At 43.1% G+C, this 25,560-nt stretch overlaps 1 protein-coding gene across 1 annotated transcript in view; it reads left to right on the top strand.

The window, feature by feature from the left end:
• Positions 1–25,560, top strand: part of LOC115383916 (interferon-induced very large GTPase 1-like) — a 107,798-nt gene that overhangs the window by 65,190 nt on the left and 17,048 nt on the right. The window contains exons 8-10 of the mRNA XM_030086124.1: positions 1,672–1,745; positions 1,819–1,888; positions 1,981–2,106. Of these exons, the coding sequence (XP_029941984.1) occupies positions 1,672–1,745; positions 1,819–1,888; positions 1,981–2,106 (270 nt within the window). The remainder of the gene's footprint in view (positions 1–1,671; positions 1,746–1,818; positions 1,889–1,980; positions 2,107–25,560) is intronic.

Raw genomic sequence — 25,560 nt, 5'->3', positions numbered from 1 at the left:
TTAGGGGGAATCAATCACATGCAGAGCCGCTGTTTTTCCATTTTCTGTACATAAAAAAGGAACCATATTTGACTGTATTTTTCTCAGTTAGACCATGTTGGACCCGGTCCAGACTTCATAAAAACACACTTTAAGATTTGTGAAACCTTTATTGGATTTGTGAAAATGAAAGCGGTGGATAATTGACTGTATTTGTCATAGCTACAGTTATAGCCATAACTTTGTTCAAAATGAATCATAGGATCGAACATGACACATCAGTGGAAAGGACTTGATCAGGGGAGTAAGATTATGTCAGTCTGGAAGTTTGAAAGTGCTCCTGCTAAAATATATCAACCTTTGAAGTCGGACTTTGGTGTCTCTTTTCAAGCCTCTACTTTGACGATGAGAGATTCTAGAACCATGAGAGCAACTGATGAACAAAGCTCTTGACCTCTACTTTCATGCAATCTGTGGCTTGATATTCTCACCAGAAGGGACATCACAATATGTGGTCAATACTAAAATTCACCTGTCTGTCTATTTCATTTGTAAAGTCAATCCAAGTGAACCTGATCCTGATTTAAACCCCTAAATGTATTTAAAGTTTTATAGATCTCTCTTCTTTTTTGGGAAAGTGGCTGCTTTGAAGAAAAAAGTACAACTCCAATAGCATCATAATATAATGTGATTGAACATGCTCTGAAATATATCGCTCTTTTTTGGTGTAAAAACTAGGACTGAGTTTTTGAATTAATAAATTAAAATAAACCAAATGAACACCTCAAAATGTGCTACTGTTAAAGTATGCCACATGTTGTATGAAATAAGAGTTAAAGAGTCCATCGTATTGTGGCAATTTGTGTGTTTATTCATTTGTAAGTGTTGGCAGTGGGGGTTGGTGCTCACTGCTACAGAAACTATGTTCTGCGTCAGTAGACCAGGAAGTGTATGTTTTCATGTTTTCATCGTATCTTCTTTCTCCTTCCCGTTCCGTTCCAGCAGTGTTCTCACTGCATCTAGATGGAGCCGGGGTGTTGTTTTATTTTAAATATACATTCACATTGAAGTTCTGGCATTTTTTGGAGTTCTGCCACAATATGGGTCAGCCCCACCTGAGCCCCACCAGAAAAAATGCTCTGGTGCTGCCACTGCCCAGTGTACCCAAGGTTGCAGACCGCAGTCAGAGCTGCTCTTTTCAGATGAGAATGGAACCACATAGATTACCGATCCGTGTTCAGATCTTACAGCAAAATACTGGTCCAATGTGGTCTAGTTATGACAAATACAGCCAAATGCTCTTTTGTTTTCAATTTTCACAAAGAGAATATGGGTAATACAAATGAAATATTTTTGTTTGTTGTGTAAAATTTATGTATCATCGAATATGTTTAACATGTTTTATATTAATACACAGTACAGAAAAGGGACAAACAGCAGCTCTGCAAGTGAATAATTTTTCCCTTAACTTTCCCCTTAACTGCTGAATTAGAAGCTAAAAATTGAACATTAGTTTCACCTTATTTTTTTGGTTTGTTTTTTTCTCAGTTTCTCAGAGTGGCTGGACTTGAAGCACATCTTGAGATTCTATATTTGAGGATGTTTCACTCTCTCTCACTTCAGACAGACTTGCTCATGTCATGTGGATGGACACTCTTTCACACTAATGTCTTTTTTTTCTGTCACCTTCAGTCAGAGAAGGTTTGAACCAGACCGAGTGTGAGAGGACTGAGAGTGAAGCCAGAATGGAAAGTTCAGAGGAAAAGGTAAACACATTACTGGACATTTATTACCTTGGTGAATGAGAAAAGTAATGACAACTCTTTATCATTTAATAAGGAACTCACTGATGCAGCCGAGGCTTTACCGACTTCTGAGATGAGGGGAGAAGACTCTTCTGAAAATGACAGTAAGTTCTAAGATTGTTCGAATGACATATACTCACATCTGTTTCAATAGTGAGAGGAAATACTGAAAGTTGTTTGTCTTTTCTGCTTAAAGATGTTTCTTCACCAGACCACCAAAGCCCTGAAGACAGTCAGGGGTTGAACTCTGACCCCAACAATTGTGTTCACTCGCCAGGAAGTGGAACCCAAAGCAAAGCAGCCTCCATGTCAGAGTCAGCAGGTCAGTAAAAAAAAAAAAAAAAAAGATACCATGACCCTTTTGCAATGAAATCTGCATTATTTTACAATGTCAATTACTTAAAATATTAGCCTTTCATTTTTAATCAGTGAAATATTTCTGGATGATTGCCTCATGGTGTATTCCTCCAGTGACTGTCATGAGTGTGAAGCTGGGATGCTGTGTGGATCTGCATCATGTAACTGTCTCTCCACACATTGTATTCTGAGAGAGATGTACCTGGCACTGATCTGGTCTTAATTAGAACTGTCATATTTTGTGGGTTTTTTCTCAAAGCTGACATTGACTTCTGATGCGGCAGTTTAGGGGGAAACAATGGCATGCAGAGCCGCTGTTTTTCCATTTTCTGTACTACGTCAAAAAAAAAAAAAAAAAAAAAAAAAAAAGAGCCTATTTGACTGTATTTTTCATCGTAAGACCACATTGGACCGGGTCCAGATCTAAATCCACAACAGTTAGACTTCTTAAATCTGACCTAGATTGTCCTATAGGGGCTAAGCATTCATAAAAACACACTTTAAGATTTGTGAAACCTTTGTTGGATCTGTGAAAATGAAACGAGTGGATACTTGACTGTATCTGTCATAGCTACAGTTATAGCCATAACTTTGTTCAAAATGAATCATAGGACCGAACATGATACATCAGTGGAAAGGACTTGATCAGGGGAGTAAGATTATGTCAGTCTGGAAGTTTGAAAGTGCTCCTGCTAAAATATATTAACCTTTGAACTCGGACTTTGGTGTCTCTTTTCAAGCCTCTATTTTGACGATGAGAGATTCTAGAACCATGAGAGCAACTGATGAACAAAGCTCTTGACCTCTACTTTCATGCAATCTGTGGCTTGATATTCTCACCAGAAGGGACATCACAATATGTGGTCAATACTAAAATTCACCTGTCTGTCAATGTCATTTGTAAAGTCAACCCAAGTGAACCTGATCCTGAAACTTCTAAATGTATTTAAAGTTTTATAGATCACTCTTCTTTTTTGGGAAAATGGCTGCTTTGAAGAAAAAAGTATAACTCCAATATCATAATATAATGTGATTGAACATGCTCTGAAATATATAATTCTTTTTTGGGGGTAAAATCGAGGGTTGCGTTTTTTAATTAATAAAGTAAAATAAACCAAATGGACATCTGAAAATGTGCTACTGTTAAAGTATGACACATGTTGTATGAAATAAGTGTTAAAGAGTCCATCTTATTGTGGTAATTTGTGTGTTTATTCATTTGTAAGTGTTGGCAGTGGGGGTTCCTGCTCACTGTTACAGAAACTATGTTCTGCATCCGTAGACCAGGAGGTTTACGTTTTTATGTTTTCATCGTATCTCCTTTCTCCTTCACGTTCAGTTTTTTATTTCACGGAATGACTTTGAATATATTTGAGCCGGTTCATTTGATGTAAATCTGCTCTTCATTTCGATCCTCTATTCGTTCACCGCAGCAGGTCGTATTGTCTGGCAGGTAAAGACTGACTGGTCAGGCCATTGTTTTGATAGTTCCCATAATGCTTTGCGTCTTGGTCACATGATCAAGCAATCTCAGCTTTGCAATTGGTTAATGATGAGCCTGTTAAAAGAGCAGGTCATAACACAATAAATTAAACTAACGATGAGCATGTGGCCCACTGTCAGAGTAGCAGCACATATATTTGATGACAAATAAACAACAGCTGTGAAGGACAGTGTTGGGATTGTTTTCACATTGATCTCAGAACAGCGTCTCTGTGTTTCCATGTTGAGGAAAGACGTGCAGTGGTACAACTGTGTGGAGAAGCTGTCTTTTCTTCTACTTCAAATCGTCTACAAATGCATATATAGTCTAAGAGTATATAGTGTGTATGGTTGAAATGATAATGCAGTTTGTTTCCAGTGGAATACACAATCCCAGCTTATCCAAGGTTGCAGACCGTTGTCAGAGCTTCTCTTTTCAGATAAGAATGTAACCACAAAGATTACCGATCTGTGTTCAGATCTTACAGCAAAATACTGGTCCAATGTGGTCTAGTTTTGAAAAGTACAGACAAATGCTCTTTTTAATTTAATTTTCACAAAGAGAATATGGGTAATACAAATGAAATATTTTGTTTGTTGTGTAAAATTTCTGTATCATTGAATATGTTTAATATGTTTTATATCAATACACAGTACAGAAAAGGGACAAACAGCAGCTCTGCAAGTGAATAATTTTTCCCTTAACTTTCCCCTTAACTGCTGAATCAGGAGCTAAAAATTGAACATTAATTTCACCTTATTTTTTGGTTTGTTTTTTTCTCAGTTTCTCAGGGTGGCTGGACTTGAAGCACATCTTAACATTCTATATTTGAGGATGTTTCACTCTCTCGCGCTTCAGATAGACTTGCTCATGTCATGTGAATGGACACTCTTTCACACTAATGTCTTTTTTTCTGTCACCTTCAGTCAGAGAAGGTTTGATCCAGACCGAGTGTGAGAGGACTGAGAATGAAGCCAGAATAGAAAGTTCAGAGGAAAAGGTAAACAAATTACTGGACATTTAAAACCATGGCAAATGAGTAAAGTAATGATAACTCTTTATCATTTAATAAGGAACTCGCTGATGCACCCGAGGGTTCACCTACTTCTGAGATGAGGGGAGAAGACTCTTCTGAAAATGACAGTAAGTTCTAACCCCTGATGCACACTGGATGCAGTCTGGCTGCGTTCCGGCTGCGGTCCGTCTCGGGTCCGGTACACTGCAGCACTGTGATTCACACCGCACTGCAGCCCACCACAAATGAAGCTCACGTTTGTCCGCTTATGCCTGTGGCACACGTCTGACGACACCTGCCATCATGTCGTCCAGTTTAGTCCATAACTTAAACAATTGTCATTTGTTAATTCATTTTGAGGATGCTAATGGAAAAGATTTAGGGCTCCCACTCTGGCATTAAAAGTGGAGGCTTGAAAAAAAGTGCGGTTTGGCGTTTGCATGTAAGCAGAGAAAAATGGAGGCTGGCTTTCTGCCTCCATGACACTGTGGTGCTGGTGTGTGAGCAAAGTTATTTTGGAAAACGGAGGGAAGAAAGTGTCCATTTATGAAAAGACTGCATCATGAATTGCAATTTTTTCTCAGATGCAGGATTACTAGGTTAAGACAGATGCTAAATAACTAGCTTGTAAATTGGCATTTCTCAGGAACATACTGTCGCGGCGGCAGGCGCCGCTGGGGGCCACCATCCTGTTCGGTGCTGCAAGGCATCATGGGAGGGGATTGTTTGGGCCGTTTCGTGATGTATTTTGGATTAAAATGTGTTTAAATGAACTTCGTTTTGTTCTAGATGTGTTAAGTTATTGTTTTTCTATGTTTTCATGCAGTTTTTACGGTCTTTTCATGTTAAGGTTTATTTACGTTTTGTTGGACCAGGAGTGAGAAGGATCGGTGTGTGAGTGACCTGGCCTGTCTACTGTAATTAAATTGTGTATCACAAGCTCCCAATGTGTTTGGGTTGTTATAACAATAAAAGCTTAGGTTGAGTTAAAGAGCAGCAGTCTGCTTGTCAATTATTGCCTCCACTGCCGGTGTCACAATACCAAATGTGGTAAAAGAGTCAAAAAGCTGCCAAATCATGCCTGGACTGCACAGACCAGGAGAAAGCAGCTGCTGGATGTCTGCTGTGGTACCTGTAATATGATCACACAAGCTAACTTGTGCGCATGATTAGCCAGCCGAATAACAGCATTAGTTAGCTAGTTTCCATTACAGTACCAAGGGTACTACTTCCAACTACAGGTTGCTACTTCCAATATATTAACAATGCTATCCATTATTTTCGGATATAGTTAGCCGGTTCGGTGTCACTTTAACTGTGGAAAGGAAACGAGAAACATGACTTACCTCGACATATTTGCGCACGGGGGCCAGGGGTGCACTGCATGTTTTGTATCCGTGTCCTCGACCTCTGCACGGTCGTCCACCACAATGCCTTCGCCTGCCTCCTCCATGTTCGCCATTGTCTGTGTGAGACTTGCACCATCGTCTGTCACTGCTCGTGTCAATGAACACGCTCCTTCCTGTGATTCATTTTCAGAATGCGTTTTTTCTGTTTCAGCCTTTTTTTCTGTTCTCTTTCTTTCTTTCTTTCTTTTTTTTTTTTTAACTCAGTAACGTTTGTGATGTAAAATGTACCAGAGTACATTACTTAAAAGAAGCTGTACTTCAGTAAAAGTAAAATTACACTTTTTAAAAAGTACTTGGAAAAAGTATAAGTACACAAAAAAGCTACTCAATTAAAGCCGCAAGCGGCATTGGTCGGGACCGAGCCTCCCCGACGGCCAGCGACTGAGACATCCACCCACTAACATGTAGCTGTTAGCATCTGTCATCCACTAGCATAGAGTTGTTAGCATGTCCCATCCACTAACATGTAGCTGTTTGCATCTGTAATAGTGGACTTGTTAGCATGTCCCATCCACTAACATTGAGTAGTTAGCATCTCCCATCCACTGACATTGAGTAGTTAGCATCTCCCATCCACTAACATGGAGTTGTTAGCATCTCCCATCCACTAACATGGAGTAGTTAGCATGTCCCATCTACGAACATGGAGTAGTTAGCATGTCTCATCCACTAACATTGAGTAGTTAGCATCTCCCATCCACTAACATGGAGTAGTTAGCATGTCCCATCCACTAACATGGAGTAGTTAGCATGTCCCATCTACTAACATGGAGTTATTAGCATGTTCCATCCACTAACATGGAGTAGTTAGCATCTCCCATCCACTAACATGGAGTAGCTAGCATCTCCCACCCACTAACATGGAGTAGTTAGCATCTCCCATCCACTAACATGGAGTAGTTAGCATCTCCCATCCACTAACATGGAGTAGTTAGCATGTCCCATCCACTAACTTGGAGTAGTTAGCATCTCCCATCCATTAACATGGAGTAGTTAGCATCTCCCATCCACTAATATTGAGTTGTTAGCATCTCACATCCACTAACATGGAGTAGTTAGCATCTCCCATCCACTAACATGGAGAAGTTAGCATCTCCCATCCACTAACATGGAGTTCTTAGCATGTTCCATCCATTAACATGGAGCTGGTGGCATCAGTCATCCACTTACATGGAGTTGTTAGCATGTTCCATCCACTAACATGGAGTTGTTAGCTTCTCCCATCTGCTTTTGAGAGTCACTGAATGAAGGCACTGAGTGTCAGAGTTTGATTGACAGCTGCTGTCAGCTGTGTAACTGCAATACATGCCCATATATGGTAATGTGAGCTAGAGTGGAGAGAGGAGAAAATAAAAGTGTTTTTTGGGGAAACAACTGCTCATTGTTCCTTTGCTGTTTGGCATAACTGAACAAAAAATATCACGTTTGATAGGAAAATTTGTTGTCTTTCAGTTGGTGAGGCTTTCAGAGCAGTCAGACTTTTAGTTTGGACCACAGAGCCCTCAGCTTGTGAGAAGCGCGAGATTTTTCCCCATCCGGCTCCATTATAACTGAGAGCAAAAAAAATGCAGAGCGCACACCTTTTCTTACCTGTGTAAACGTACATATAACATGATATTTTCCCCACTTATGTTACATCATCTTGTTTGGGAGAACCTGCTGGAACTTTGCGTGTGCTTGGTTTGTTGATAGGAGTCACGGTTTAGCCGCAGTCGCCACTTGTTCGAGGTGCTGAAAAAAGGCGACTTTTTTCCTTTTTTCCCCATTATAACGGATGAGGGCCGGAGCAAGGCAGGATTTCAGACTTCCAACTTTGAATGCTAATAAAATCCACACCGTTAGACTTTTGACAAAGTTGTTCACAACTTTTGTAGAGAAAATTGTCCTCTTTCACGTCGCGTGACTCTTATGTTTGTACGACAAACGGTCTCGGAGGAGATAATTTTTTCGTGAGGAGTGATTTTGAGCAAAATTTTACTTTGAAAGGGAAATAGCGGACTTCCTGTTTAATTTAGGTCAGGGGTCTGAATGCGTGAATTTTAGATCTCGATGAGACGAACACGTGAGTGTTGGTTTGATCTCTCTACGACATTCCTGCGGGCCGTAGCGACTGTTTTAGACGTTTTTCGGGATATAGGTGGCGCTAGAGAGCTGATGGTTTTCGTTTTTGTATTTTATAAAATTTTTCGCCGGTCACGATGTGCGTGCCAAATTTGGTGAGTTTTCGTGCATGTTTAGGGGGGTCAAATTCGCGTTTATTTGGGCGTTAGTATAATAACTAATAATATTAAAGCCGCAAGCGGCATTGGTCGGGACCGAGCCTCCGCGCCAGCCCACGACTGAGACGTCCATACACAAACATGGGAGTTGTTAGCATCTCTCATCCACTAACATAGAGTTGTTAGCATGCCCAGTCCACTAACATGGAGCTGTTAGCATCTGTAATCCACTAACATGGAGTTGTTAGCATCTCCCATCCACTAACATGGAGTAGTAAGCATCTCCCATCCACTAACATGGAATTGTTAGCATCTTCCATCCGCTAACATGGAGTAGTTAGCATCTCCCATCCACTAACATTGAGTAGTTAGCATGTCCCATCCACTAACATGGAGTAGTTAGCATGTCCCATCCACTAACATTGAGTAGTTAGCGTCTGCCATCCACTTACATGGAGTTGTTAGCATCTCCCATCCACTAACATGGAGTAGTTAGCATCTCCCATCCACTAACATGGAGTAGTTAGCGTTTCCCATCCACTAACATTGAGTTGTTAGCATCTTCCATCCGCTAACATGGAGTAGTTAGCATCTCCCATCCACTAACATTGAGTAGTTAGCATGTCCCATCCACTAACATGGAGTAGTTAGCATGTCCCATCCACTAACATTGAGTAGTTAGCGTCTGCCATCCACTTACATGGAGTTGTTAGCATCTCCCATCCACTAACATGGAGTAGTTAGCATCTCCCATCCACTAACATGGAGTAGTTAGCATCTCCCATCCACTAACATTGAGTAGTTAGCATCTCCCATCCACTAACATGGAATTGTTAGCATCTTCCATCCGCTAACATGGAGTAGTTAGCATCTCCCATCCACTAACATTGAGTAGTTAGCATCTCCCATTCACTAACATGGAATTGTTAGCATCTTCCATCCGCTAACATGGAGTAGTTAGCATCTCCCATCCACTAACATTGAGTAGTTAGCATCTCCCATCCACTAACATTGAGTTGTTAGCATCTCCCATCCACTAACAATGAGTTGTTAGCATCTCCCATCCACTAACATGGAGTAGTTAGCATGTCCCATCCACTAACATGGAGTAGTTAGCATATCCCATCCACTAACATTGAGTAGTTAGTGTCTGCCATCCACTTACATGGAGTTGTTAGCATCTCCCATCCACTAACATGGAGTAGTTAGCATCTCCCATCCACTAACATGGAGCTGTTAGCATCTCCCATCCACTAACATGGAGTAGTTAGCATCTCCCATCCACTAACATGGAGTAGTTAGCATGTTCCATCCACTAACATGGAGTAGTTCGCGTCTCCCATCCACTAACATTGAGTTGTTAGCATCTTCCATCCGCTAACATGGAGTAGTTAGCATCTCCCATCCACTAACATTGAGTAGTTAGCATCTCCCATCCACTAACATGGAATTGTTAGCATCTTCCATCCGCTAACATGGAGTAGTTAGCATCTCCCATCCACTAACATTGAGTAGTTAGCATCTCCCATTCACTAACATGGAATTGTTAGCATCTTCCATCCGCTAACATGGAGTAGTTAGCATCTCCCATCCACTAACATTGAGTAGTTAGCATCTCCCATCCACTAACATTGAGTTGTTAGCATCTCCCATCCACTAACAATGAGTTGTTAGCATCTCCCATCCACTAACATGGAGTAGTTAGCATGTCCCATCCACTAACATGGAGTAGTTAGCATATCCCATCCACTAACATTGAGTAGTTAGCGTCTGCCATCCACTTACATGGAGTTGTTAGCATCTCCCATCCACTAACATGGAGTAGTTAGCATCTCCCATCCACTAACATGGAGCTGTTAGCATCTCCCATCCACTAACATGGAGTAGTTAGCATCTCCCATCCACTAACATGGAGTAGTTAGCATGTTCCATCCATTAACATGGAGCTGGTGGCATCAGTCATCCACTAACATGGAGTTGTTAGCTTCTCCCAGCTGCTTTTGACAGTCACTGAATGAAGGCACTGAGTGTCAGAGTTTGATTGACAGCTGCTGTCAGCTGTGTAACTGCAATGTATGCCCATATATGGTCATTTCAGTTAGAGTGGAGAGAGGAGAAAATAAAAGTCTTTTTTGGGGAAACAACTGCTCCTTGTTCCTTTGCTGTTTGGCAAAACTGAACAAAAAATATCACGTTTGATTGGAAAATTTGTTGTCTTTCAGTTGGTGAGGCTTTCAGAGCAGTCAGACATTTCGTTTGGACCGTAGAGGCCTCAGTTTGTGAGAAGCGCGAGATTTTTCCCCATCCGGCTCCATTGTAACTGAGAGCAAAAAAAATGCAGAGCGCACACCAACTTATACCTGTGAAAACATACATAAATCATGGTATTTTCCCCACTTATGTTACATCATCTTGTTCGGGAGAACCTGCTGGAACTTTGCGTGTGCTCGGTTTGTTGATAGGAGTCACGGTTTAGCCGCAGTCGCCACTTGTTCGAGGTGCTGAAAAAAGGCGACTTTTTTCCTTTTTTCCCCATTATAACGGATGAGGGCCGGAGAAAGGCAGGATTTCAGACTTCCAACTTTGAACGCTAATAAAATCCACACCGTGGGACTTTTGACAAAGTTGTTCACAACTTTTGTAGAGAAATTTGTCCTCTTTCACGTCGCGTGACTCTTATGTCTGTACGACAAACGGTCTCGGAGGAGATAATTTTTTCGTGAGGTGTGATTTTGATCAAAATTTTACTTTGAAAGGGAAATAGTGGACTTCCTGTTGGATTTAGGTCAGGGGTGTCAGCGCGTGAAATGTAGATCATGATGAGATGAACGCGTGAGTGTTGGTTTGATCTCTCTGCGACATTCCTGTGGGCCGTGGCGACTGTTTTAGCCGTTTTTTGGGATATAGGTGGCGCTAGAGAGCCGATGGTGTTCGTTTTTGTATTTTATAAAATTTTTCGCCGGTCATGATGTGCGTGCCAAATTTGGTGAGTTTTCGTGCATGTTTAGGGGGTCAAATTTGAGGTCAAAGGCGCGGGGAGTATAATAATAATTAAAGCCGCAAGCGGCATTGGTCGGGACCGAGCCTCCGCGCCAGCCCACGACTGAGACGTCCATACATTAACATGGGAGTTGTTATTAGCATCTGTCATCCACTAACATGGAGTTGTTAGCATGCCCAGTCCACTAACATGGAGCTGTTAGCATCTGTCATCCACTAACATGGAGTTTTTAGCATGTCCCATTCACTAACATGTAGCTGTTAGCATCTGTAATCCACTAACATGGAGTTGTTAGCATCTCCCATCCACTAACATGGAGTAGTTAGCATCTCCCATCCACTAACATGGAGTTGTTAGCATCTTCCATCCGCTAACATGGAGTAGTTAGCATCTCCCATCCACTAACATTGAGTAGTTAGCATCTCCCATCCACTAACATGGAGTTGTTAGCATCTCCCATCCACGGACATTGAGTAGTTAGCGTCTGCCATCCACTGACATTGAGTAGTTAGCATCTCCCATCCACTAACATGGAGCTGTTAGCATCTCCCATCCACTAACATGGAGTAGTTAGCATCTCCCATCCACTAACATGGAGTAGTTAGCATCTCCCATCCACTAACATGGAGTAGTTAGCGTCTCCCATCCACTAACATGGAGTAGTTAGCATCTCCCATCCACTAACATGGAGTAGTTAGCATCTCCCATTCACTAACATGGAGTAGCTAGCATCTCCCATCCACTAACATGGAGTTGTTAGCATCTCCCATCCACTAACATAGAGTAGCTAGCATCTGTCATCCACTAACATGGAGGAGTTAGCATCTCCCATCCACTAACATGGAGTAGTTAGCATCTTCCATCCACTAACATCGAGTAGCTAGCATCTCCCATCCACTAACATGGAGTAGTTAGCATGTTCCATCCACTAACATAGAGTAGCTAGCATCTGTCATCCACTAACATGGAGGAGTTAGCATCTCCCATCCACTAACATGGAGTTCTAAGCATGTTCCATCCATTAACATGGAGCTGGTGGCTTCAGTCATCCGCTAACATGGAGTTTTTGGCATGTTCCATCCACCAACATGGAGTCGTTAGCATCTCCCATCCATTAACAAGGAGTAGTTAGCTTTTGCCATCTGCTTTCCTGAGTCACTGAATGAAGTCATTGAGTGTCAGAGTTTGATTGACAGCTGCTGTCAGCTGTGTAACTGCTCTGCATGCCCATATATGGTCATTTCAGTTAGAGTGGAGAGAGGAGAAAATTACAGTTTCCTTCTGCGAAACAACTGCTCCTTGTACCTTTCCTGTTTGGCAAAACTGAACAAAAAATATCACGTTTGATAGGAAAATTAGTTGTCTTTCAGTTGGTGAGGCTTTCAGAGCATTCAGACTTTTAGTTTGGACCGCAGAGGCCTCAGTTTGTGAGAAGCGCGAGATTTTTCCCCATCCGGCTCCATTATAACTGAGAGCAAAAAAAATGCAGAGCGCACCCCAATTCTTACCTGTGTCAACATGCATATATCATCATATTTCCCCACTTATGTTACATCATCTTGTTCAGGAGAACCTGCTGGAACTTTACGTGTGCTCGGTTTGTTGATAGGAGTCACGGTTTAGCCGCAGTCGCCACTTGTTCGAGGTGCTGAAAAAAGGCGACTTTTTTCCTTTTTTCCCCATTATAACGGATGAGGGCCGGAGCAAGGCAGGATTTCAGACTTCCAACTTTGAACGCTAATAAAATCCACACCGTCAGACTTTTGACAAAGTTGTTCACAACTTTTGTAGAGAAATTTGTCCTCTTTCACGTCGTGTGACTCTTATGTCTGCACGACAAACGGTCTCGGAGGAGATAATTTTTTCGTGAGGAGTGATTTTGATCAAAATTTTACTTTGAAAAGGAAATGGCGGACTTCCTGTTGGATTTAGGTGAGGGGTCTGAGCGCGTGAATTTTAGATCTCGATGAGACGAACGCGTGAGTGTTGGTTTGATCTCTCTACGACATTCCTGCGGGCCGTAGCGACTGTTTTAGACGTTTTTCGGGATATAGGTGGCGCTAGAGAGCTGATGGTTTTCGTTTTTGTATTTTATAAAATTTTTCGCCGGTCATGATGTGCGTGCCAAATTTGGTGAGTTTTCGTGCATGTTCAGGGGGTCAAATTGGCGTTTATTTGGGCGTTAGTATAATAATAATAATAGAGGAGAACGACAAACGAACGAATAACAATAGAGACCTTGCCCTACGGGCAAGGTGGCCTGCGGCCACCTTGCCCTCCGGGGCTCGGTCCCTAATTAAAGCCGCAAGCGGCATTGGACGGGACCTCGCCCTCTGGCAAGGTGGCCCGACTGAGGTCGTCCTCGTACCTTGATGACCGAAGTCCACGTCACTGGGAACCTTGCTCCTCCATAGACTTCCAGCACCCTCTCACCCACTAACATGGAGCTGTTAGCATCTTTTATCCGCTGACATGGAGTTGTTAGCATCTCCCGTCCGCTAACATGTAGCTGTTAGCATCTGTCATCCGCTAACATGTAGCTGTTAGCATCTCCCATACGCTAACAGGTAGCTGTTAGCATCTCCCATCCGCTAACAGGTAGCTGTTAGCATCTCCTATCCACTGACATGGAGTTGTTAGCATGTCCCACCCACTAACATGTAGCTGTTAGCATCTGTCATCCGCTAGCAAGTAGCTGTTAGCATCTCTCATCCGCTAGCATGTAGCTGTTAGCATCCCCCATCTGCTAACAGGTAGCTGTTAGCATCTCTCATCCGCTAGCAAGTAGCTGTTAGCATCTCTCATCCGCTAGCATGTAGCTGTTAGCATCTCCCATCCGCTAACATGTAGCTGTTAGCATCTCCCATCCACTAACATGTAGCTGTTAGCATCTGTCATCCGCTAACATGTAGCTGTTAGCATCTCGTATCTCTCACCCGCTAGCATGTAGCTGTTAGCATCTCCCATCCGCTAACATGTAGCTGTTAGCATCTCTCACCCGCTAGCATGTAGCTGTTAGCATCTCTCACCCGCTAGCATGTAGCTGTTAGCATCTCCCATCCGCTAGCATGTAGCTGTTAGCATCTTCCATCCGCTAACATGTAGCTGTTAGCATCTCTCACCCGCTAGCATGTAGCTGTTAGCATCTCCCATCCGCTAACATGTAGCTGTTAGCATCTTCCATCCGCTAGCATGTAGCTGTTAGCATCTCTCACCCGCTAGCATGTAGCTGTTAGCATCTTCCATCCGCTAACATGTAGCTGTTAGCATCTCCCATCCGCTAGCATGTAGCTGTTAGCATCTTCCATCCGCTAGCATGTAGCTGTTAGCATCTTCCATCCGCTAACATGTAGCTGTTAGCATCTCTCATCCGCTAGCATGTAGCTGTTAGCATCTCCCATCCGCTAGCATGTAGCTGTTAGCATCTTCCATCCGCTAACATGTAGCTGTTAGCATCTCTCATCCGCTAGCATGTAGCTGTTAGCATCTCCCATCCGCTAACATGTAGCTGTTAGCATCTCCCATCCACTAACATGTAGTTGTTAGCATCTCCCATCCGCTAGCATGTAGCTGTTAGCATCTTCCATCCGCTAACATGTAGTTGTTAGCATCTCCCATCCGCTAGCATGTAGCTGTTAGCATCTGTCATCTGATTCAGCAGGGGCCACGGCAATGGATTGCAGTGCAGGAAGCTCCATTGCCGTGGCCCCCGCTGAATCGGTTGGATTTAAATAACTTCTGAAGGAATCCAAGCTGCACCATGTTTGTCTGAGTGAGTATATGAGCAGGCACACACCTATAAATAAGGTCCAGGTATCAAAAAAACCGGAGTTGCCCTTTAACACTGTTGAATTTGAAATTATCCCTGTGCTTTGTTAAAAATGTCATATTTTGCAAAAATATGGGGTGTGAGGCTCTTATTATGATAGTCATGTCTGCTCCACTATGTCAAACACCAATGTATCTATGTGAGTGTGATTCCATACATTCATTTGCCTGTTTGAGCAGCAATTCATCACTCGTGTGATTTATGGTCACGGAGCGCCATCTACTGTGGAAAGCAGGTACAACATGCAGAATGTTTTACAGCAGCTCTCAGATCAGCCTGGAGGCTCAATGCCCATATATGGCATAAGTAGGTCACATGATGTTAGAGTGTGACTCGGCAGACACACAGTTTCTCTTTGGTCAAAACAGCTGGGGAAATGCATTTCCGTGGACCAAAGTGAGCAAACAATGTCAGAAAGTGATAGGAAATTTAGTTGTCTTTCACTGTAGAGCTTTTCAGAGCAGTCAGACTTATAGTTTTGAAACGGGAGGCTTAATTGATGAAGAAGGTGAGATTTTTGAGCAAAATTTGAGCAAAATTTTGAGCAGAAAGTGTGAATGATGGACTTCCTGTTGCATTTAGGTCATAGGCACGAGTGAGAAAGTTGTAGATCTCGATGAGACGAACGCGTGCATATGTTTCTTTTCTCTGTACCACACTGTGAAGGGTGAAACAGTCCATATTAGTGGTTTTTGAGTGAAAAGTGTTTTGAGGCACATTTGATTTGACAGGAAATAACGGACTTCCTGCTGGATTTAGGTATAGGTATGTCTCTTGGTAAATTGTAGAGCTCGATGAGACGAACTCATCCATGTTGATTTTATTTCTCTGCGACATTCGTGCGGGTCGCACTGTCCATTGTAGTGTTGCAAGTGCGTTTTCAGACTTCAAACTTTAAGGGTTAATAAAATCCACACCCTGAGACTTTTGAAAAAGTTTTTAACAACTTTGTGAGAGAAACTTGTCCTCTTTTATTTGGCACTACTCTGACGTCTCCACGACAAGCGGTCTCGGAGCAGATAATTTTTAAAGGAGGAGTCATTTTTTGCCGAATTTTACACTGAAAGTGAAATACCGGACTTCCTGTGCGATTTAGGTCAAAAATAACAGATCATTATTTTTAGATCTCGAGGAGACGAACGCGTGAGCGTTGGTTTGATCTCTCTACGACATTCCTGGGAGTAAAGGCAGCTATTCTACTGTTTGTAGGTGGCGCTAGAGAGCAGATGATGTCATGGGGTAAATTTTTGTATTTTATCAAATGTTTCGCGAGTCCGGATGTGCCTGCCAAATTTGGTGAGTTTTCGTGCATGTTTAGGGGGTCAAATTAGCCGTCGAAGTGGCGTCGGAATAATAAATAATAAGAAGAAACGAACGAAGAACAATAGAGGCCTTGCCCTCAGGCAAGGTGGCCTCAGTTGAGGCCACCTCGCCCTCGGGCTCGGTCCCTAATAATAGCTAAGAAGAAAAAGAAACGGACGAATAACAATAGAGACCTTGCCCTACGGGCAAGGTGGCCTGCGGCCACCTTGCCCTCCGGGGCTCGGTCCCTAATTAAAGCCGCAAGCGGCATTGGTCGGGACCGAGCCTCCCCGCCGGCCAGCGACTGAGACGTCCACCCACTAACATGAAGCTGTTAGAATCTGTCTTCCATTAACACAGAGTTGTTAGCATGTCCCATCCACTAACATGCAGTTGTTAGCTTCTGTCATCCACTAACATGGAGTTGTAAGCAGCTCCCATCCACGAACATGTAGCTGTTAGCATCACTTTTCCACTATCATGGAGTTGTTAGCATGTCCCATTAACTAACATGTAGCTGTTAGCATCTCCCATCCACTAACATGGAGCTGTTAGCATCTCCCATCCACTAACATGGAGTAGTTAGCATCTCCCATCCACTAACATGGAGTAGTTAGCATCTGCCATCCACTAACATGGAGTAGTTAGCATCTCTCATCCACTAACATGGAGTAGTTAGCATCTCCCATCCACTAACATGGAGTAGTTAGCATGTCCCATCCACTAATATCGAGTAGTTAGCATCTCCCATCCACTAACATGGAGTAGTTAGCATCTCCCATCCACTAACATGGAGTTCTTAGCATTTCCCACCCACTAACATGGAGCTCTTGGCATCTGTCTTCCACTAACATGGAGTAGTTAGCATCTCCCATCCACTAAGATGGAGTTCTTAGCATTTCCCACCCACTAACATGGAGTAGTTAGCATCTCCCATCCACTAACATGGAGTAGTTAGCATCTTCCATCCACTAACAAGGAGTTGTTAGCATCTCCCATCTGCTTTTGACAGTCACTGAATGAAGGCACTGAGTGCCAGAGTTTGATTGACAGCTGCTGTCAGCTGTGTAACTGCACTGTATGCCCATATATGGTCATTTCAGTTAGAGTGGAGAGAGGAGAAAATACAAGTGTTTTTTGGGAAAACAACTGGTCCTTGTTCCTTTGCTGTTTGGCAAAACTGAACAAAAAATATCACGTTTGATAGGAAAATTTGTTGTCTTTCAGTTGGTGAGGCTTTCAGAGAAGTCAGACATTTAGTTTGGACCGTAGAGGCCTCAGTTTGTGAGAAGCGCGAGATTTTTCCCCATCCGGCTCCATTATAACTGAGAGGGAAAAAAATGCAGAGCGCACACCAACTTATACCTGTGAAAACATACATAAATCATGAAAATGTCCCCACTTATGTTATATCATCTTGTTCAGGAGAACCTGGTGACGCTTTATGTGTGCTCGGTTTGTTGATAGGGATTACGGTTTAGCCGCAGTCACCGCTTGTTCGAGGTGCTAAAAAAAGGCGACTTTTTTCCTTTTTTCCCCATTATAACGGATGAGGGCAGGTGCAAGGCACGATTTCAGACTTGCAACTTTGTACGCTAATAAAATCCACACCGTTAGACTTTTGACAAAGTTGTTCACAACTTTTGTAGAGAAATTTCTCCTCTTTCACGTCGCGTGACTCTTATGTCTGCACGACAAACGGTCTCGGAGGAGATAATTTTTTCGTGAGGAGTGATTTTGATCAAAATTTTACTTTGAAAGGGAAATAGCGGACTTCCTGTTGGATTTAGGTCAGGGGTGTCAGCGTGTGAAATGTAGATCATGATGAGACGAACGCGTGAGTGTTGGTTTGATCTCTCTACGACATTCCTGCGGGCCGTGGCGCCTATTTTACTGTATCCAGGTGGCGCTAGAGAGCAAATGAGGTTAATTTTTCCATTTTATAAAATTTTTCGCCGGTCATGATGTGCGTGCCAAATTTGGTGAGTTTTCGTGCATGTTTAGGGGGTCAAATTTGGGTTCAAAGCGGAGGGACGTATAATAATAATTAAAGCCGCAAGCGGCATTGGACGGGACCTCGCCCTCTGGCAAGGTGGCCTGACTGAGGTCGTCCTTGTACCTTGATGACTGAAGTCCAGGTCACTGGGAACCTTGCTCCTCCATAAACAACCATTTTCATGACTTGACCTCATTTTCTGTTGTAAATGAGCTTTTATTTTGAAGGAATTTTGGGCTTGTATTTTGGAAACCTAGTACATGCTTCTACTAACAATGGGTAAACCAAAATTACAAAGCTGCTTTGTTAAAAATGTCATTTTTTGCAAAAATGTGACTTTTATTTTGAAGGGGTGTGAGGCTTTTATTTTGATAGTCATGTGTGCTCCACTTTAGCAAACACCAATATATCCATCTTGCTCCTTCACAAACATCCATTTACATGACTTGACCTCATTATGTTGTAAATGGGCTTTTATTTTGAAGGAATTTTGACCTTCTATTTTGGAAACATAGTACAAGCTTCCACTAACACTTTAATCCAAAATTATGAAGCTGCTTTGTTAAAAATGTCATTTTTTGCAAAAATGTTACTTTTATTTTGAAGGGGCATGAGGCTTTTATTTTGGTAGTCATGTGTGCTCCACTTTTGCAAAAAGTGAAAGGCGAAGTCTCCCTATGCACAAGTGCATGAGGCAGCACCAATCTCCGTTTCTTACCCCCAGGGCACATAGCCACTGTGAGTAGTGAAAGCTGCAGTGGGGGGGTGAGACCTCTGGTCGCGCTGTGTGTTCGACACACTGCCCCATTCTATATATGCCCAGCAACTGGTTAGTAGGCAGTATGTACTATTGTGTTCGGTCTGACCCGGCCGGGACTCGAACCCACGACCTTGTGGTTGTGAGGCGGATGCTCTACCACTCAGTCGTCACTCCGGTAGAGAAGTACATGTGTCCACTATCAGTATTCAATACAATCCAATCCACTTTATTTCTATAGCACATTTAACCAACAGATGTTTCCAAAGTGCTGCACAGCAGAATAAAAACTACAATGGGATATAAAACTGATCAAAGATAAGTAAAAAAAAGAAAAGAAAAAAAACCTGTTGAACCTGAAATTATGAACATGCTTTGTTAAAAATTTCATTTTTTGCAAACATGTGACTTATTTTGAAGGGGTGTGAGGCTTTTATTTTGATAGTCATGTGTTTTTTGCTTTCACGAACACCAATATATCCATTTGAGTGTCAGAGTAGCGTTATTCCATACATCCCATTGTCTGTCTGTGCATCCACGTATCCATCCATACATTATTTATCCACCTGCTTAAACACTGAATTCAGGTGTATGGTGTGTATCAGGTGATATTTCTGCAGGGTGACAGCTGTTTAGATCATTCCAATGTGTTTCAAGTGTTGCTTCCTCAGTGGCTTGCTGCTGCAGGGGAGCAGCTGCTTCAGTCATGTGTGATTTGTGGTCACGGTGCGCCATCTACTGTGGAAAGCCGGTACAACATGCAGAATGTTTTACAGCTGGTCTGAGACCAGCCACAGAGGCTCAATGCCCATATATGGCTTAAGTAGGTCACATGATGTTAGAGTGTGACTCGGCAGACACACAGTTTCTCTTTGGTCAAAACAGCTGGGGAAATGCATTTCCGTGGACCAAAGTGAGCAAACAATGTCAGAAAGTGATAGGAAATTTAGTTGTCTTTCACTGTAGAGCTTTTCAGAGCAGTCAGACTTATAGTTTTGAAACGGGAGGCTTAATTGATGAAGAAGGTGAGAATTTTGAGCAAAATTTGAGCAAAATTTTGAGCAGAAAGTGTGAATGATGGACTTCCTGTTGCATTTAGGTCATAGGCACGAGTGAGAAAGTTGTAGATCTCGATGAGACGAACGCGTGCATATGTTTCTTTTCTCTGTACCTCACTGTGAAGGGTGAAACAGTCCATATTAGTGGTTTTTGAGTGAAAAGTGTTTTGAGGCACATTTGATTTGACAGGAAATAACGGACTTCCTGTTGGATTTAGGTATAGGTATGTCTCTTGGTAAATTGTAGAGCTCGATGAGACGAACTCATCCATGTTGATTTTATTTCTCTGCGACATTCGTGCGGGTCGCACCGTCCATTGTAGTGTTGCAAGTGCGTTTTCAGACTTCAAACTTTAAGGGTTAATAAAATCCACACCCTGAGACTTTTGAAAAAGTTTTGAACAACTTTGGGAGAGACACTTGTCCTCTTTTATTTGGCACCAACCTGACGTCTCCACGACAAGCGGTCTCGGAGCAGATAATTTTTAAAGGAGGAGTCATTTTTTGCCAAATTTTACACTGAAAGGGAAATAGTGGACTTCCTGTTGGGTTTAGGACATTTTTGTCAATGAGAGACTTTTAGATCTCGAGGAGACGAACGCATCCACATCGATTTGGTCTCTCTGCGACATTCCTAATGGTTGCTGTGGCTATTTTACTGTTTCTAGGTGGCGCTAGAGAGCAGATGAGGTTATAGGGTTAATTTTTTCATTATATCAAGTGGCCACCGGTCCGGATGTCCGTGCCAAATTTGGTGAGTTTTCGTGCATGTTTAGGGGGTCAAATTAGTGCTCGAGTGCGACAGTAAAATAAGAAACAAACGGACGAAGAACAATAGAGGCCTTGCCCTCAGGCAAGGTGGCCTCAGTTGAGGCCACCTCGCCCTCGGGCTCGGTCCCTAATAAACGAACGAAAAACAATGGAGACCTTGCCCTCCGGGCTCGGTCCCTAAATATAGGAGGAGAACGACAAACGAACGAATAACAATAGAGACCTTGCCCTACGGGCAAGGTGGCCTGCGGCCACCTTGCCCTCCGGGGCTCGGTCCCTAATTACAGGAACGTACAACGTACAATGTATGTAATGTACTACACTGTCTGGTTCAGACACACCTGTTTGTTTTAGCTTTTAACATTTTCAATAATTAGGGACCGAGCCCCGGAGGGCAAGGTGGCCGCAGGCCACCTTGCCCGTAGGGCAAGGTCTCTATTGTTATTCGTTCGTTTGTCGTTCTCCTCCTATATTATTATCAGGGACCGAGCCCCGGAGGGCAAGGTGGCCGCAGGCCACCTTGCCCGTAGGGCAAGGTCTCTATTGTTATTCGTTCGTTTATTAGGGACCGAGCCCGGAGGGCATGGTGGCCGCAGGCCACCATGCCCGGAGGGCAAGGTCTCTATTGTTATTCGTTCGTTTATTATTATTATTAGGGACCGAGCCCCGGAGGGCATGGTGGCCGCAGGCCACCATGCCCGTAGGGCAAGGTCTCTATTGTTATTCGTGTGTTTCTCGTTCTCGTTCTCGTTCTCGTTCTTCTTCATTATTATACTGACCTACCAAGTAAACGCAAATTTGACCACCTAAACATGCACGAAAACTCACCAAATTTGGCACACACATCATGACCGGCGAAAAATTTTATAAAATGGAAAAAAAACCAACATCTGCTCTCTAGCGCCACCTAGATCCCAAAAAACGTCTAAAACAGTCGCTACGGCCTGCAGGAATGTCGTAGCGAGATCAAACCAACACTCACGCGTTCGTCTCATCGAGATCTACATTTCACGCGCTGACACCCCTGACCTAAATCCAACAGGAAATCCGCTTTTTCCCTTTCAAAGTAAAATTTTGCTCAAAATCACTCCTCACGAAAAAATTATCTCCTCCGAGACCGTTTGTCGTACAGACATAAGAGTCACGCGACGTGAAAGAGGACAAATTTCTCTACAAAAGTTGTGAACAACTTTGTCAAAAGTCTAACGGTGTGGATTTTATTAGCGTACAAAGTTGGAAGTCTGAAATCCTGCCTTGCTCCGGCCCTCATCCGTTATAATGGGGAAAAAAGGAAAAAAGTCGCCTTTTTTCAGCACCTCGAACAAGTGGCGACTGCGGCTAAACCGTGACTCCTATCAACAAACCGAGCACACGGAAAGTTCCAGCAGGTTCTCCCGAACAAGATGATGTAACATAAGTGGGGAAAATGTCATGATTTATGTACGTTTTCACAGGTATAAGTTGGTGTGCGCTCTGCATTTTTTTCCCTGTCAGTTATAATGGAGCCGGATGGGGAAAAATCTCGCGCTTCTCACAAACTGAGGCCTCTGAGGTCCAAACTAAAAGTCTGAATGCTCTGAAAGCCTCACCAACTGAAAGACAACAAATTTTCCTATCAAACGTGATATTTTTTGTTCAGTTATGCCAAACAGCAAAGGAACAAGGAGCAGTTGTTTCCCCAAAAAAGTCTTTTATTTTCTCCTCTCTCCACTCTAACTCACATTACCATATATGGGCATGCATTGCAGTTACACAGCTGACAGCAGCTGTCAATCAAACTCTGACACTGATTGCCTTCATTCAGTGACTCTCAAAAGCAGATGGGAGAAGCTAACAAGTCCATGTAAGTGGATGGAACATGCTAACAACTCCATGTTAGTGGATGACTGATGCCACCAGCTCCATGTTAATGGATGGAACATGCTAAGAACTCCATGTTAGTGAATGGGAGATGCTAACTACTCCATGTTAGTGGATGGGAGATGCTAACTACTCCATGTTAGTGGATGGGAGATGCTAACTACTCCATATTAGTGGATGGGACATGCTAACTACTCCATGTTAGTGGATGGGAGATGCTAACTACTCCATGTTAGTGGATGGGAAATGCTAACAGCTCCATGTTAGTGGATGGGAGATGCTAACAGCTCCATGTTAGTGGATGGGACATGCTAACAACTCCATCTTAGTGGATGACAGATGCTAACTACTCCATGTTAGTGGATGGGAGATGCGAACAACTCAATGTTAGTGGATGGGAGATGCTAACAGCTCCATGTTAGTGGGTGGTAGATGCTAACAGCTACATGTTAGTGGATGGGAGATGCTAACTACTCGATGTTAGTGGATGGGACATGCTAACTACTCCATGTTAGTGGATGGGACATGCTAACTACTCCATGTTAGTGGATGGGAGATGCTAACTACTCCATGTTAGTGGATGGGAGATGCTAACTAATCCATGTTAGTGGATGGGAGATGCTAACAACTCTGTGTTAATGGAAGACAGATTCTAAAAGCTTCATGTTAGTGGGTGGACGTCTCAGTCGCTGGCCGGCGGGGAGGCTCGGTCCCGACCAATGCCGCTTGCGGCTTTAATTAGGGACCGAGCCCCGGAGGGCATGGTGGCCGCAGGCCACCATGCCCGTAGGGCAAGGTCTCTATTGTTATTCGTTCGTTTCTTTTTCTTCTTAGCTATTATTATTATTATACTCCCCGCGCCTTTGACCTCAAATTTGACCCCCTAAACATGCACGAAAACTCACCAAATTTGGCACGCACATCGTGACCGGCGAAAAATTTTATAAAATACAAAAATAAAAACTATCAGGTCTCTAGCGCCACCTATATCCCCAAAAACGTCTAAAACAGTCGCTACGGCCCGCAGGAATGTCGTAGAGAGATCAAACCAACACTCACGCGTTCGGCTCATCATGATCTACATTTCACGCGCTGACACCCCTGACCTAAATCCAACAGGAAGTCTGCTATTTCCCTTTCAAAGTAAAATTTTGATCAAAATCACTCCTCACGAAAAAATTATCTCCTCCGAGACCGTTTGTCGCACACACATAAGAGTCACGCGACGTGAAAGAGGACAAATTTCTCTACAAAAGTTGTGAACAACTTTGTCAAAAGTCTAACGGTGTGGATTTTATTAGCGTTCAAAGTTGGAAGTCTGAAATCCTGCCTTGCTCCGGCCCTCATCCGTTATAATGGGGAAAAAAGGAAAAAAGTCGCCTTTTTTCAGCACCTCAAACAAGTGGCGACTGCGGCTAAACCGTGACTGCTATCAACAAACCGAGCACACGTAAAGTTCCAGCAGGTTCTCCTGAACAAGATGATGTAACATAAGTGGGGAAATATGATGATATATGCATGTTGACACAGGTAAGAATTGGGGTGCGCTCTGCATTTTTTTTGCTCTCAGTTATAATGGAGCCGGATGGGGAAAAATCTCGCGCTTCTCACAAACTGAGGCCTCTGGGGTCCAAACTAAAAGTCTGACTGCTCTGAAAGCCTCACCAACTGAAAGACAACAAATTTTCCTATCAAACGTGATATTTTTGGTTCAGTTATGCCAAACAGCAAAGGAACAAGGAGCAGTTGTTTCCCCGAAAAATACTTTTATTTTCTCCTCTCTCCACTCTAACTCACATTACCATATATGGGCATGCATTTCAGTTACACAGCTGACAGCAGCTGTCAATCAAACTCTGCCACTGATTGCCTTCATTCAGTGACTCTCAAAAGCAGATGGGAGAAGCTAACAACTCCATGTTAGTGGATGGAACATGCTAACAACTCCATGTTAGTGGATGACTGATGCCACCAGCTCCATGTTAATGGAAGGAACATGCTAACAACTCCATGTTAGTGGATGGGAGATGCTAACTACTCCATGTTAGTGGATGGGAGATGCTAACTACTCCATGTTAGTGGATGTGAGATGCTAACTACTCCATGTTATTGGATGTGAGATGCTAACTTCTCTATGTTAGTGGATGGCAGATGCTAGCTACTCCATGTTAGTGGATGGGAGATGCTAACTACTCCATGTTAGTGGATGGGAGATGCTAACTACTCCATGTTAGTGGATGGGACATGCTAACTACTCCATGTTATTGGATGGGAGAAGCTAACTACTCCATGTTAGTGGATGGGAGATGCTAACAGCTCCATGTTAGTGGATGGGACATGCTAACAACTCCATCTTCGTGGATGACAGATGCCAACAGCTCCATGTTAGTGGATGGGAGATGCTAACTACTTCATGTTAGTGGATGGGAGATGCTAACTACTCCATGTTAGTGGATGGGAGATGCTAACTCCTCCATGTTAGTGGATGGGAGATGCTAACTACTCAATGTTCGTGGATGGGAGATGCTAACTACTCCATGTTGGTGGATGGGAGATGCTAACTACTCCATGTTAGTGGATGGGAGATGCTAACAGCTACATGTTAGTGGATGGGAGATGCTAACAGCTCCATGTTAGTGGGTGGTAGATGCTAACAGCTCCTTGTTAGTGGATGGGAGCTGCTAACTACTCCATGTTAGTGGATGGGAGATGCTAACTC

Source organism: Salarias fasciatus, chromosome 3 (genome assembly GCF_902148845.1).
Source record: "Salarias fasciatus chromosome 3, fSalaFa1.1, whole genome shotgun sequence".
Lineage (NCBI taxonomy): Eukaryota > Metazoa > Chordata > Actinopteri > Blenniiformes > Blenniidae > Salarias > Salarias fasciatus.
This window is presented reverse-complemented; position numbering and strand designations above follow the sequence as displayed.